At 45.3% G+C, this 14,065-nt stretch overlaps 1 protein-coding gene across 4 annotated transcripts in view; it reads left to right on the forward strand.

The window, feature by feature from the left end:
* Positions 1–3,163: 3,163 nt before the first annotated feature.
* The window catches only part of LOC306961350 (glutamate receptor 2-like), a 38,513-nt gene continuing 27,611 nt past the window's right edge, over positions 3,164–14,065 (forward strand). For 2 of the 4 annotated variants that reach the window (XM_079554054.1, XM_079554053.1), the window contains exons 1-4: positions 3,165–3,768; positions 6,638–6,778; positions 11,225–11,464; positions 13,555–13,676. In XM_079554054.1, coding sequence (XP_079410180.1) covers positions 3,699–3,768; positions 6,638–6,778; positions 11,225–11,464; positions 13,555–13,676 — 573 coding nt within the window. In that variant the 5' untranslated portion in view covers positions 3,165–3,698. Of the gene's footprint in view, positions 3,769–6,637; positions 6,779–11,224; positions 11,465–13,554; positions 13,677–14,065 lie in introns of all 4 variants that reach the window. The other 2 variants (XM_079554055.1, XM_079554052.1) reach the window with 2 other exon arrangements.

Raw genomic sequence — 14,065 nt, forward strand, 5'->3', positions numbered from 1 at the left:
GCTAAACGTGCTCTTAAACAGCAAGAATGTGAAACCACTGCGTTTGTTCGTTTGTCCGTTTGTTCGTATTTCCGTACCAGAACAGAAACCAGATTTGATGAAGTGCTTTTTTTCTAGGAGGCGGTTGATCCATGAATTGTAAGAAATGAGAATAATGTATCATTAATAAGATGATAAATACTTGAATAAGTGATAGTTTGAAGTTCCCTCCTCTAATAAGCAGGTCTGAGGGACAGACTGAAGCATGCAGGTGTCGTGTGCCAAAACCACATGAAATATGCAATGTACAGCTGCTAACTGATGTTTGGATGTATGAGAAGGTGCATGTGAATAATAATAATATTAATAATGATAATAATAATAAAGGCCATATGTACAAATGATGAACGCTTCACTTTTTACTTTGCACAAAGGCCTATACAAAGGCTGTAACTGGGCTGGAGCTGGAGCCGGGCGACATTTCATAATAGTTGAGACATGAATAAAGTTCAACTCACTATTTTCATATAAATATATCAAATAAGGAGTGAGGTAGAATCGGAAAGAACTTTTGCATTGTGTTTCTCTTTGATCGCTTTGCTATAGGGTGTTTTCCCGTGATGTCACAGATGCGGGAGTCGGACCCGACGTACTACAGGACCTTTCAGTCTAATGTCAGGCTGTCACTGCAGAAGCACGTTCCCATCTGTGCTGCAACGCTCTTCCGCCTCTCCTCTGCTCTGCTCATCACCCGCTGGGATGATCTCCTTTACCACCACCAGTGTCCGGACTCTGGTAGAACACTTCTCCGTTCATTCATCATGGGATGGTAACGTTCATGTACATCAAAGCGTTTATCCCCTGTCCTCCACCGGGGTCTGAGCGCCAAACATGATCTATGTCCAAGTCAACTTTTCTAATGCTGCTTTGTTTCACTGAGTCTTTTCAGGTTGAATTATGCACCTCTTAGCATAGGCTGCAGCAACTATATTTAAAAGCGCAGAGAAGACGATCAAACTTGACTATCTAGATCCGGGGCGTCAGACTCATCTTGGGTCCCGTGGCGGGTCGCGGGCCACATATAAAAGAGAAAATCTTTCCAATGAATGAATAATAATAAGCTGTGTTTTGGTCAAAGCCCCAACTTGACTGTGGCCTCATCAATAACCAGGGCTTACACTTGTATTGCACTTTACAAGCCTGTTTCACAAGTTCCTCAAAGTACTACTACATTATTCATTCACTCCACACTCGCTGGTGGTAAGCTGTTATTGAAGCCACAGCCGCCCTGGGGCAGACTGTCCTTTTGCCACGTGGCTTTATAATATGTTGTTCATATCCTGAGCTCTTATTATGTCAGTGCCCTCTGCTGGACACGTGTGGAACCTTTTTTTTAATTTAATGCCCCCTAGTGGCTAGAATGAGCATTCTGGATATTCTTTCACAATTCATAACTCCATTCAGGAATGGGTTAGAGACTTTCTTTTTTTTTACATACTCATACTCAGAATACATTTTCTTTTGAGACAGAGATTCCATTCACACAAAAAAACTCATTGGAATTCAAAAGATTCAAAGATCTTATTTTGTCAATTCATTTCACAATTCATTGAAATAGTTAATTCTCTCGTCCTTGTTGTGTGATGGGTGTGAAGGTCCCTGGTAATTGTCTCCGAAAGTCCACAACAATCTCTTTGGTCTTCTCCACATTTAGAGAGAGATTGTCCCGTGTGCACCGCATGACCAGACCGCTCACTCACTCCTGTAGTTTGACTCGTCTCTGTTGCTGATGAAGCCCACCTCTGTTGTGTCGTCTGCAAACTTGATGAAGAGGTTTGAGTGGTACTTTGGAGCGCAGTCATGGGTCAGCAGAGTGAACAAGAGGGGGCTCAGCGCACAGCCTTGGGGAGCCCCCGTGTTCAGTGTGAGGGTTCTGGAGGACACGTACAGCCTGTGGTCAGAAAGTCCAGCAGCCAGTTGCACAGTGACGTGTCGACCCCCAGGTGGAGCAGTTTGTGTATTCGCTGCTGTGGGATTATAGTGTTGAATGTTGAGCTAAAGTCTAAAAACAGGTCCAGGGTGGGAGGGGAGAACAGGCTTGATGTGGTCCATGACGAATGAATTGGAGTGAGTGTTGCTGGGCGGTAGTTATTCCCTCCCACAGACTCCAAGTGTCTCTGCTGTCTCTGAAGTGATCACTTGTCTCTGTATACTCATGGAGATCAGTGATATTGTTGTGAGAGGGGGATTTCCTGCATTTTTAAAGAACAAAGTAACTTGTTTATCTTAATAAATCCTTTCCGTAGTCCCTCTGGGGGTAATTTAAGTGTTAATGGGATGATTGGGGGGGTCTTTCATCTCCCCCTGGTGTCTCTGGCCAGAAAGCCAGAAAGCAACTTCCCTGCCTCCGGGTCAGAGGCCCAATACACACTAATGGAACCACGAAGACGAAGCTAACAGGCTAACGGGCAAAGCTAACTGTGGGCTAGCACCACTTAAACAGTATTTACAGCCAAGTTTGAGTGAAAAAAAATATCTCCATTGTGTCATTGGATGTACAACATCCCTCTGTCCCTTTGTCTTTCCTGTCAGCGTAGTATTTACTCTCACGGACAATTAATGAGTTAAAAAACTTAACACGCTACGACACCTGCAGCAGCACTTATGGCCTCTAGGGGCATGAGTTGCTTAGTTCTGCTTTAAGCTCATTACAGAGGATTTTGTAAAAAAAGAAAGAAAAAAAGGCATTGTTTGGCATTTGTCTTTTCATCTCAAGTTACAAATGTTGACACCAAAAGCATTATTCATAAAAATAGGGACGACCTGTCTTTGTCGGTTAATACTTAGACATGCCCTTCCTCATTTGAAAGCTCAGAACCTGCACAATTCAGTCATTGAGCTTAAACTAACCAAGGCTTACACTGATTAGGTCTTGACTGGCTCATCCTGATACCTGATGTTTTTTTGTAATTGTGAACAAATTAACATAAGAATTCTTATCAGTAAAATATATATTTGATTTGAACCCTGTCCCATGACATGTTGGGACATGCAATAACCAAATACTTTAAGTCAGAGCTTTCTATGTGTGGTAGAAAGAAGACATCTGTGAAACATGTAGCCTGAACCTGACCAAGTTGAACTGCAGTCCCCGTGGCTGAGCTCTGTGCTGCCCTCTCATGACAGTAAGTGGTAACGACGTGCAGCTGAGGCCTCAGTGCGCGCGGCTCCAGATTCTCCAGCATCACACCGCCACAGAAGGAACATTTAAATTAGCCTGCGTCACTTTGGGGTCAACGAGAGAGACGCGCTTTGGGTTTTGTTGTCTTTACACCTCCTTCAATGGGAGCTAATCCTTTAGGCTCCAACGTGCCCATGCAGCCTGTGTGACGCGGTTCCTCGCGGCTCGTTCTGAACAGGAGCATCCGTGTCGCTCCATGTTTACGGAGGAGAGACAGTGATCTGGGCCACGCTTTGTGAATATTTGTGCCGTGGCATTCCCCTTGAGCGCATCATCGCGTTATCCTCGGCAGAGCAGAGCAGAGTCTGCTGTTCTGGGCCATCCACGGTGCGCGCCCCCTGCTCAGCCGCAGCGGCAGCACGCGCATTCCTTTGAGGAGGGCACGCAACCGCAGACTCCGCGTCTCCTTCACGGCATGATGGCGTGAGCCCGGACTGCGGCCAAACACAAGGAGCACGGTTTAGGACGACCCTCCACCATGGAGCTACTGCTGCTGCTCGCCCTGCTGTGGCGCTCCGCGTCCTGCGGCTCTCCGAGCGTCCAGATCGGTGAGTCGTGCACATCTTCACCGCCTGAGCCTTTGCTTGGCACCGAGCACAGGGCTGTGCTGCTGCCGCAGAATAAAGCTTCTCTTCGTTCGTTTGTGTCATGTCTATGTTTCCCCCGCACTTGTACTGCGCTTTATTCTAATGCTTCCATGTATGTGCGCGTGCACGCTGGTCACTGTTGATCGAGGACAGAGATGGTTCAGACATCTTTTCTTAGGCCCTGGGCTGAGCCGGGCTTTCAGAGGGTATTGTGCGCCTACAGTGTAGCCTTCACGGTGTGGTGTCACACTGGTCCACGGGGCTGAAGCCTCTCCTGACGGGGACAGGACTGCGCTGCGGGGCCGTGTGTGGCCGGGCGCTCCGCTCGAGGTGCAGGTGCCGCACTTGTTCCTATTGGCCGCTGCATACATCATTTTCCATTTTCCAAACGTCATAGAGCGCTGCTCAAAATGTTCAGATCATCATCATTGCATCTGGTTATTAGACTATTTAGCTTATCTCCATTGTGCTTCAAGTGTCTTGCCCAATGGCACTCCGCTCAGAACAGGAGTGGGCTGATGTAGAGCTGCTGTGAGCACAGGCTCATTGAAATCACTGCGCACCAGGACTTATGTTCCACTCGTTTATTCAGGCGGAAGAGCTCGTGTACAGTGTATAGAAGAGGCCTATAGGCTACACGAGAGTGATCCGCCTCAGAGCAACATGAGTGGGCCTCAGGATCAGGAGCAGCACTTATCCACAAACATGTATGTAGGCCCGAGAGCATTAACATCTCATCAGGATCTGGATCTGTGGGAATGTGTTGCTATCAAATATATCTATATCTATATCTATATCTATATCTATATATATATATATATATATATATATATATATATATATATACATATATATATAAATCCCACTTTCTTTGGCCCGTTGGCTTTATTGGGTGAAGAATGGAGAGGAAGAGATATTCAGCAAACTGTCAGAATTTGGACTTGAACCCACGACACCAAAGACAGAACAGTGTGTTTTGTGCATGTGCTGCAGCCTGACCCACTAGGCAAACATGGCTTCTTGAAGCTACTATGAGACTGTTGATGAAGGCAGCCATGTTCTCCAGGCTCCTTTAGCTTGGGGCCCCCGGCAGCAGACACAGGTCCAGGACCAGAGTCCCATTGGGACTCGGAATATATTTACTTACTATGTTACTCCCTGCTCTCAACCTCCTCTCCCCTGGCGCTCCCCCCTTCTCCCACTCCCCTCCTCTCCCCTGGCTCTCCCTCTCCTCTCCCCTGGCGCTCCCCCCTTCTCCCCCTCCTCTCCTCTCCCCTCCTCTCCCCTGGCTCTCCCTCTCCTCTCCCCCTCTTTCCCCCCTGGCTCTCTCCCCTTCTCTCCCCTCCTCTCCCCTGGCTCTCCCTCTTCTCTCCCCCTCCTTTCCCCTGGCTCTCCCTCTCCTCTCCCCTGGCTCTCTCCCCCTCCTCTCCCTCTCTTTTCCCCCTGGCTCTCTCCCCTCCTCTCCCCTTCTCTCCCCTCCTCTCCCCTCCTCTCCCTCTCCTCTCCCCTGGCTCTCTCCCCCTCCTCTCCCTCTCTTTTCCCCCTGGCTCTCTCCCCTCCTCTCCCCTCGCTCTCTCCCCTTCTCTCCCCTTCTCTCCCCTCCTCCCTCCCCTCCTCTCCCCTCCTCTCCCCTGGCTCGGGGCCTCTGGGAGCATACAGGTCTGTGATGAAGCCTCGTAGCTATCTATCTATCTATCTATCTATCTATCTATCTATCTATCTATCTATCTATCTATCTATCTATCTATCTATCTATCTATCTATCTATCTATCTATCTATCTATCTATCTATCTATCTATCTATCTATCTATCTATCTCCACTCTCTTCTCTCTCTTTCTCTTCACCCCTCTTCTCCCTTTCCCCTTCTCTCTTCACCTTCTCCTTCTCTCCCCACTCTCTCTCCATCTCTTCATCCTCTTTCTCCCCCTCCCTTTCTATTCTCTCTCTTCCCCCTCTCCTCCCTCTCCCCTTTTCTCTTCACCTTCTTCTCTCCCCCACTCTCTCTCCATCTCTTCATCCTCTTTCTCCCCTCTCTCTTTCTTCCCTGTCTTTTCCCATCTCCTTCTCTCCCTCATTCTCTCCCCTCTCTCTCTCTCGCTCCCTTCACCCACTTTCTCCCTCTTCCCCTCTCCCTTCCCCCTCTCTCTCTCCCTCTTTTCACCCTCTCCACTCTCTCTCTCTCTCTCTCTCTTCCCTCTCCCCCTCTCCCTTCCCCCCTCTCTCCCTTCCCCCCTCTCTCCCTGTCCACTCTCTCCCGCTCTCTCTCTTTTTCCCATCTCTCTCCCTTTCTTCACCCTCATTCTCCCTCTCCACTCTCTCTCCCTCTCTTCACCCTTTTACTCCTCTCTCTCTCTTCCTTCTACCCATCTCTCTCCCTCTCCCCGTCTCTTCACCCTTGTTCTCCCTCTCTACTCTCTACTCTCTCTCTCTCTCCCTTCCTCCTTCTCTCTCCCTTCCACCTCAGTCTCTCCCTCTCTTCACCCTCGTTCTCCCTCTCCACTGTCTCTCTTCCCTCTCCCTCCTTCTCTTCACCCTCTTTCTCCTCTCTCTCTCATCCCTCTCCCCCTCTCTCTCTCCATCTCTTCACCCTCGTTCTCCCTCCCCACTCTCTCTCTCCCCCTCTCTCTCCCCCCCTCTCTCTCCCTCTCCCCCTCTCTCTCTCCATCTCCTCACCCTCGTTCTCTCTCTCCACTCTCTCTCTCCCCCTCTCTCTCCCCCCCTCTCTCTCCCTCTCCCCCTCTCTCTCTCCATCTCCTCACCCTCGTTCTCCCTCTCCACTCTCTCTCTCCGCCTCTCTCTGTGATAACAGATTTTCCTGTCTGTTGCAGGTGGTCTGTTCCCGCGTGGGGCGGATCAGGAGTACAGTGCGTTCAGGGTGGGCATGGTTCAGTTTGGGATGGCTGACTTCCGCCTGACGCCGCACATCGATAACCTGGAGGTGACCAACAGTTTCGCCGTCACCAACTGCTGTGAGTACTCCGGTGATGGCACTCGGCCTCACCTTGTCATTCACACAGAGGTGCCACTCGGTATGGCAATCATCCAAATTCTCTTTCAAAAGAAGATTTTAAAAGGGGTTAATTAACAAAACAGTCTTCTTCTGGGAATTCCAGCTCTTGGAGTCCAGCTGTCCCCTTTAGGAAATGAGGCGAGGCTGAACACCTGGTGAATAGGAATTGTTCTGGGCTTGGTGGTTGCTGCTGTGAATCGCTCTCCATTTGCATAAAGTTTAATCTGCTTCACCGGGTGTCAGTGCTTCATTTGTAAACTCGTAGATTGAGGAACACTTTTGGATTGGTGCGATGGATTCGGGGAACAGGAATGCATTCCCCCAAACAACTGTTGTTGAGATGAATGTACACCCAGGCCGCAATGTTTTTAAAGATTTGAGACTTTAAATGACCTTGCTCCATCAAGAAAAGGAATAAAGGAAAAGTAAATAGGGAACTTTGATTCTCTGCTCTGCCTTGATTTGTACTCATTTCAAAGCTTTCCACAGTTCAGTCACTTGGAGGTGGGCTGGCTGAGGAGGGCTGATATATTTACACCAGACTTTATTATGTGACACTTTTAGACTACTTACTGTGCCTGCAAATGAAATGAACACATAAAATACTGCATTTGTAGCTCCCGGTTGTCCAACCAAGTATTAGGACGTTTATTTAGACACTTGTTGGAGCACTTTGTGGGCCAACCTGCGACCGCTCTAGTTTCAGCTATATTTACTTCAGTGTTAGTCCAGTTTGCACCCACAGTCGCTCCAAAGGCTGCTCCCATTAGACACATGACAACAATCACTTCCCCGAAGTCAATCTCATGACAACGGACTCAAGTAGTCAGAGCTCTGTCAACATTACATTCATTTTTGACTCAGGTACACTGTGAATTCCAATTGCTGTTGTTACAAGAAATTAAAAGTACTATAAATTAAAATTAAAATCACCCTTTATTCCATGTAAGGGGAACTTTTTGAAGGGTAAACTGTCATTGTATTGTACATTAAACATGAGTTCAGTTCCAAAAAAAAGTATTTCGAGTATTTACGAACTTTACATGATGCCAGTATTGATTATTTGGAATCCTGTTATTCTTACGTTAATTCTCAAGTACACTATGAAATCCACGTGTATCCATTACTTGAAAAAATAAGTCACTGCAAGAGATTTGTCAAGGTTCTGTCCCATTCACTGTGAAATCCAACTCATCCCGATTACTTGGAATAGTTTGTTAAGCAATGCACAATACTAGTAGGATTAAGAAGGTTTTCACAGAATGATGATAATGATACAAGTTTTGATTACTAGACATGTTTGCACTGACAACTTGGAATTCCTTGTACTGATTACTTTTGTTACTTCAAAGAAAAGAAACTGAATAGAATTAAGGCAACCATTTGCATCAACCTTTTTAATCTGGAGCTGCATAATTAATTTAAAGTCAACTTTCAAAGAAGGTTCTTGAGTCAAAAGCCACATACATTATTTTGTTAGTCTGGCATCCAGACTAGTCTCCTGTTTATTAATTAATAAACAGGAGACTAGTCTGGCGACTCTGTCGTAGAAAAGCTACTGCTTGAGGCGGGACTAATGTGGGACAACCGAAGCGCAGAGCAGCCAATGAGAACATAGCGGATGTGACGACAGAAACAGCGACAAGAAAGTTGTATCATTCGGACATTAACAATGGCGCTCCTGCCACACGGAGGTCAGTGAATGACTTCTGTCGTTTATGTCAGAAAAACTTAAGAACACAAGCACATCGGAGCATTACGTGAAGTGGTTGCTTGTGTTGAAAAACTACAAAACAAAGGCGCAACAACGTGACGCTCCTTCAGGGAGCTGCTCTGATTGGTCGGGAGGCTCCATATCGCTGCGTCACTTCCTTTGAAAGCGCAATGGAGTGTTGCCAGACCCTCTTCTGTAAAGAAGCGGAGTCTGGTTGGCGAGACTATTATTTTGTGGGGGTTGAACTTGCCAGGTAAAATTTTAAAAAGTGAATTAAATACATTTAAAGGGGTCTGTGACTCTCTCCAACGGGCATTAAGCTCATTTAGTTCACTTCATTCAACTTAAATGACCAATAATGACAAGAAAGTGACCATGAGTGACAGTGACACATGACACTTATTCAGTTGAGCCACTGAAACATTTCTTTAAGCAACAAACGTAATCAGTACAAGGAATTCCAAGTTGTCAGTACTAACATGCCTAGAAATCATAAGTAATGCATACTTTGTATATGAAAGCACTCTTAATCATACCAGTATTGTACTAGTAACCAACTATTCCAGGTAATCAGTGTGAGTTGGAATTTAGAGTGTAGAGGTAAAAATGTAACCATGAACTGCATCTGATCTGAAACTCCCGTCTCACGTATAATCCACCCTGATGGGCTGGAATTACATGTGAGTGCATTTATGCAACACCAACAAGCATTTTCAAAAACACACCCAAGAAAAAGACAAGGTGCTGCGAGAGACTTACAAACATCAGTTACATTTACAAAGAGACCAAACATCTGATTTCTCTCAGATTAGTGTGAACAGCATAGATACAGACGGCATCTCGTCATAGAAGGGGGCGTGGCCTCACCAAGGGGGAGAATAGAATCTTTTGGGAAACACACTTTTTCACTCTTTTTAGCCATTTTCTGGTGGAATATGAACTTATTTATCACATACAAATAAAGTCAAGTGTAAATCGGGTCCATATGGATATTTTCTCACAGCAGATTGTTCCGTAGAAGTGAAAAAACGGCAGTTGTAGCTAGCGCTAGCTAACGTTAGCATTAGCCCGATGCTAACATGTAGCATTCTTTTTGTGTATTTATGGGCTGTTGAACCACTTTGCTCCTCCCCATGTCTTCGTATCTTTATTTAGTTGAAAACTATATTCATAATTCAGCATCAGTTAAAGTAGTTTTTGAATAATTAGAGAAAGTTTAGATTTTTTCAAAATTGTTTTCCCCCTTAACTGTTTTCAAACATGACCATATATGGGCGATTCCGGAGATGCCGTCTGTATCTATAATCTGATCCACATGATCTGACACAGATGGAATGTGATTTCTTTCTGATCTTTCACACTTGTGCATAAGCTAACCACAAAAATACAGCAAAGAGTAGTAAGTAACTAATGTCACAAAAATGTACAGACTAAAACATCTTTTATCAAAAATAAAATAGAAAAGAGTTATCCATGAAATAAATACCAAATTTGTTTAAAGTGGAGGCACAGTGGTTAGAGCTGCAGCACATGCACTTGCTCCATCCTCAGAGTTTTAGGTTCGAGTCCTTGCTTGAAATCTAAATTGTCTCTGCAGCTCTTCCTTTAAAGTTAGAGCGCAGTTTGTGCTATTTGTATTTAACTTATATGAGATCACTGCAATTACGAAGACAAATAATGACAGGGTTTGAACACTGGACCTTAGAGTGACCTTAGAGAACCTGCGCTGCCTCCACTGGGCTCATGCTCATGGAGCCCTCTGACTCCAAGTCCCAATGGATCATCTCCACCTGGTTCTGCAGATGGAGGTGACTGAACATTCAGTTGTTTTTAAAGATCCAAAACTTCTCTGGCTCATGCAGAACCCAGAGTTTTGGATTAGATTTTTGAAGTGAATATAAATGCATCGGGTCTGATTATCGGGTTATCGGATTAGTCCAGTTATCTGATTCTTCTGGCCTTGAATAGAAAGTGATAGCATGTTGAAAAAAATGCTTCACCGCTTTGTTGTTTAGCTGTGATTGATTGATCATCATTGAACAGTTCAAATCAACAAATATCAACTCCTACACACTACTGTAAATATTAGATTTTAACTTTAAAAACTGTAGTACCTGTGTTTTTTATTCTAGCTTATGGCTTAAAGTATAATACCTGCGAATCAGACCATTTATGTTTTTTTGTGTCTACTTTTTGTATTTGAAGAAAGGGGCACTTAGCATAAGCGTTGTCTTCATCTTTTTCAATCACGTATAAAAAAATAATAATCATGTATAGTTGTTGAAATGTGAAAACATGTAACTAACATGACACAAATAAATAAATAAATAAATCATCATCATTTGATTAAATGAGGTGCACTTCCTGAACAAGTTAACCCAGAGCCTTTCCAGATTCATATTGCTCAGCTAATGACATTGTAATATCAATCTGCTCGTGACCCAAATAATTATTCAAGTAAGAGATAAAAAGTATATGGAGGAAACTATACTAGAGTACAGCATAACTGATTGATAACCTGATTTTTAGTAAGATTTTTTTTCTCCACTAAGAGCACAAATACCTCTTTATGATAGTATTCAAAAGTATTGTGATAGTTACTTCAAAAGCTGACGCACAGGCGCACATTGTGGACCTGCCGTCTTCGTTCTGGAATGATGTAAATGTCTCATCTCCGACATCCCTCTCCAGTCTGTTCCCAGTTTTCCCGAGGGGTTTTCGCCATCTTCGGCTTCTACGACAAGAAGTCCGTGAACACCATCACGTCGTTCTGCGAGACGCTGCACGTCTCCTTCATCACGCCCTCCTTCCCCATCGAGGGCACCAATCAGTTCGTCCTGCAGATGAGGCCCGACATCAAGGGCCCGCTGGTGTCCTTGGTGGAGTACTACAAGTGGGAGAAGTTCGCCTATCTCTACGACAGCGACAGAGGTACTTCAGCGTGTAGGGCTGGGCACCATTACACCACAGCAGTTTAGGTAGCGGAAAGAGTTTATTCAGAGTATTGAAAACCAAGTATCGCTAGACTGCTGGTATTGGAAAAAATGTAACGGTGCCCAACCACTCTACCAACATGTAACCAGGAAAATATATTTGTGGTAAATCCTAGAGCATACGAACGCCTGAGAGAACCATTCACCAGCCATTCATATGCAGGCACTCTTTCTCCGTCTTCCTGTTGTTTCAGCATGTCCACCGCAGCAGCAGATCCATGACCTCTCTCCACCCGTCCTCCTGTTCACCATCAACATCCATGTGTTGGATCCAGGCAACATCCATCTTTCATACTTCAAACCCATCATCCTCTCCCTTCATCACGTCCCTGAAGTCTCCGCCGAAGCTCTCCCATTCACAGTACCTCATTTGTTTGTCTTTCTGAGGCCAGACGCGACAGGGGAAAAGCATCGATTATTCAAGCAGGTGTTAAACTTGGAGCGTCACAAGAAATATGATCACACAAAACTATACCACTGTTTATGGTGTCCACTTATGAGGACAACAGAAAGACTAGCCCTGGCAACATGGACCCAAAACAGTATAGAAGTCTCTTAATGTGGTGGAGCGAATGCGAGCAAGCAGGAAGTGGAGTAGCCAATCAGGGAAGGGCGGACTTGTGTCATTGTTGCCATAGAAATCACAGGATTTCCTTTAGCTATCTGAGCCAAGGTATCCCAGACCGGTTCAAATTCTATCTTCATACAAATTAATAGTGAAGCCAGGCGCAATACTAGCATATGGTGAGGTACAGTGGGAGGAAAATGTGGTCTGATCTTCATCAAAATCATCAGAATAATTAATCAGTGTCTGCTTTAACTAATAGCACCCTAACATTTACATTTTACATTTATTCTGATTGGCCATGAGATGTAAACATTCACAGGAGAGCATGGAATAAGTAAGTACACCCCTGAATCTCGCTGAACTACAACAGTTTTGTAAAGAGGAATGGTCCAAGATTCATCCTGATCGTTGTGAGCGTCTGATCTGCAACTACAGAAAAGCAGTTATTGCTGCAAAAGAAGGATCAGCAGATATTTAATACCAGGGTTCACTTACTTATAAATGTAAATAAATAAATATCTTGATGAACTTAATTCATTTTTCCATTGATGAAAGCAGGTTGTCCAGGCCCTGAGGAAACACAGCAGCCCCACACCATGATCCTCCTGATCCAGACTTCACAGTGAGGGGAGGGTGGTGATGTCATTGTGCTGTTACATTTTCCCTCCACACATGACATTGTGTGTTCCTCCCAAACTATTCAACTTTGGATTAATCAGTCCACAGAATATTTTGCCAGTAGTGCAGTGGAGCATCCAAGAGCTCTTTCAAAAACCAAAGTTGAACAGTACAAGAATGCTTCTGTTCAGCGAGATTCCTGGGTTCACTTACTTTTTCCACCCTGTCCTGTTCACGTTATGGCCAATAGAAATATGACAAAATGTAAATGTTTTCTGGGATTAGCTTAAGCACACACTGTTTATTCATTCTTATGATTGTGATGAAGATCAGACCACACTGAGTGACCAGTTTAGGCAGAAATGTGAGAAAGATATTTATTTGTGATTTGAACTCCAAAAAACAAAATGCAAACAAACAAAAAAATAGTTGACTTAGTCAAATGCTAGACATGAATGTATATTTGTCTCAGTAAGTTCCCCCTGCAGCGTCCCACCTTCAGTGTCTACAAGACGAAATGTTTTCATATGGGAGAAATTAAACTGCCGTTCTTTTGTGTAGATTTGGTGCCGCAGAGATGGAAGCAGATACTTTTAATAAGGTTGAGTACAATAGCTGCCGGCTATTTAGCTTGATACCAGGTCATTAGAGCGGTCACATGATCAGGTCAAGGCGTTTGAGCGTAAAAACCAAACGGAGCATTTGAGCTCTTGATAAAGAGACAAACTGAATATGGAGGATTACTGGACACACAGTGTCACTCTAACATTAGTGTGAGTGAGAAAAGATGATGTGAACTCTATGTGAAGATAAACTACAGCTGATCCGTCTGCTGTGTTTAGGGCTGTCCACCCTGCAGGTCATCCTGGACACCGCGGCCGAGAAGAAGTGGGTGGTGACGGCAATAAACGTGGGAGAGCTCAAAGACGAGCGGAAAGACGAAGCGTACCGCTCGCTCTTCCAGGTGAGGCGCACCAGGGCAGGTCCAGAGGAAGAGGCAGGTCCAGAGGAAGAGGCAGGTCCAGAGGAAGAGGCAGGTCCAGAGGCAGGTCCAGAGGAAGAGGCAGGTCCAGAGGCAGTTCCAGATTCACGTCCAGAGGAAGAGGCAGGTCCAGAGGCAGGTCCAGATTCACGTCCAGAGGAAGAGGCAGGTCCAGAGGAAGAGGCAGGTCCAGAGGCAGGTCCAGATTCACGTCCAGAGGAAGAGGCAGGTCCAGAGGAAGAGGCAAGTCCAGAGGAAGAGGCAGGTCCAGAGGAAGAGGCAGGTCCAGAGGGAGAGGCAGGTCCAGAGGGAGAGGCAGGTCCAGAGGCAGGTCCAGAGGAAGAGGCAAGTCCAGAGGAAGAGGCAGGTCC

The sequence above is a fragment of the Gobius niger genome, assembly GCF_951799975.1.
Source record: "Gobius niger genome assembly, chromosome: 3".
Classification (NCBI taxonomy): domain Eukaryota; kingdom Metazoa; phylum Chordata; class Actinopteri; order Gobiiformes; family Gobiidae; genus Gobius; species Gobius niger.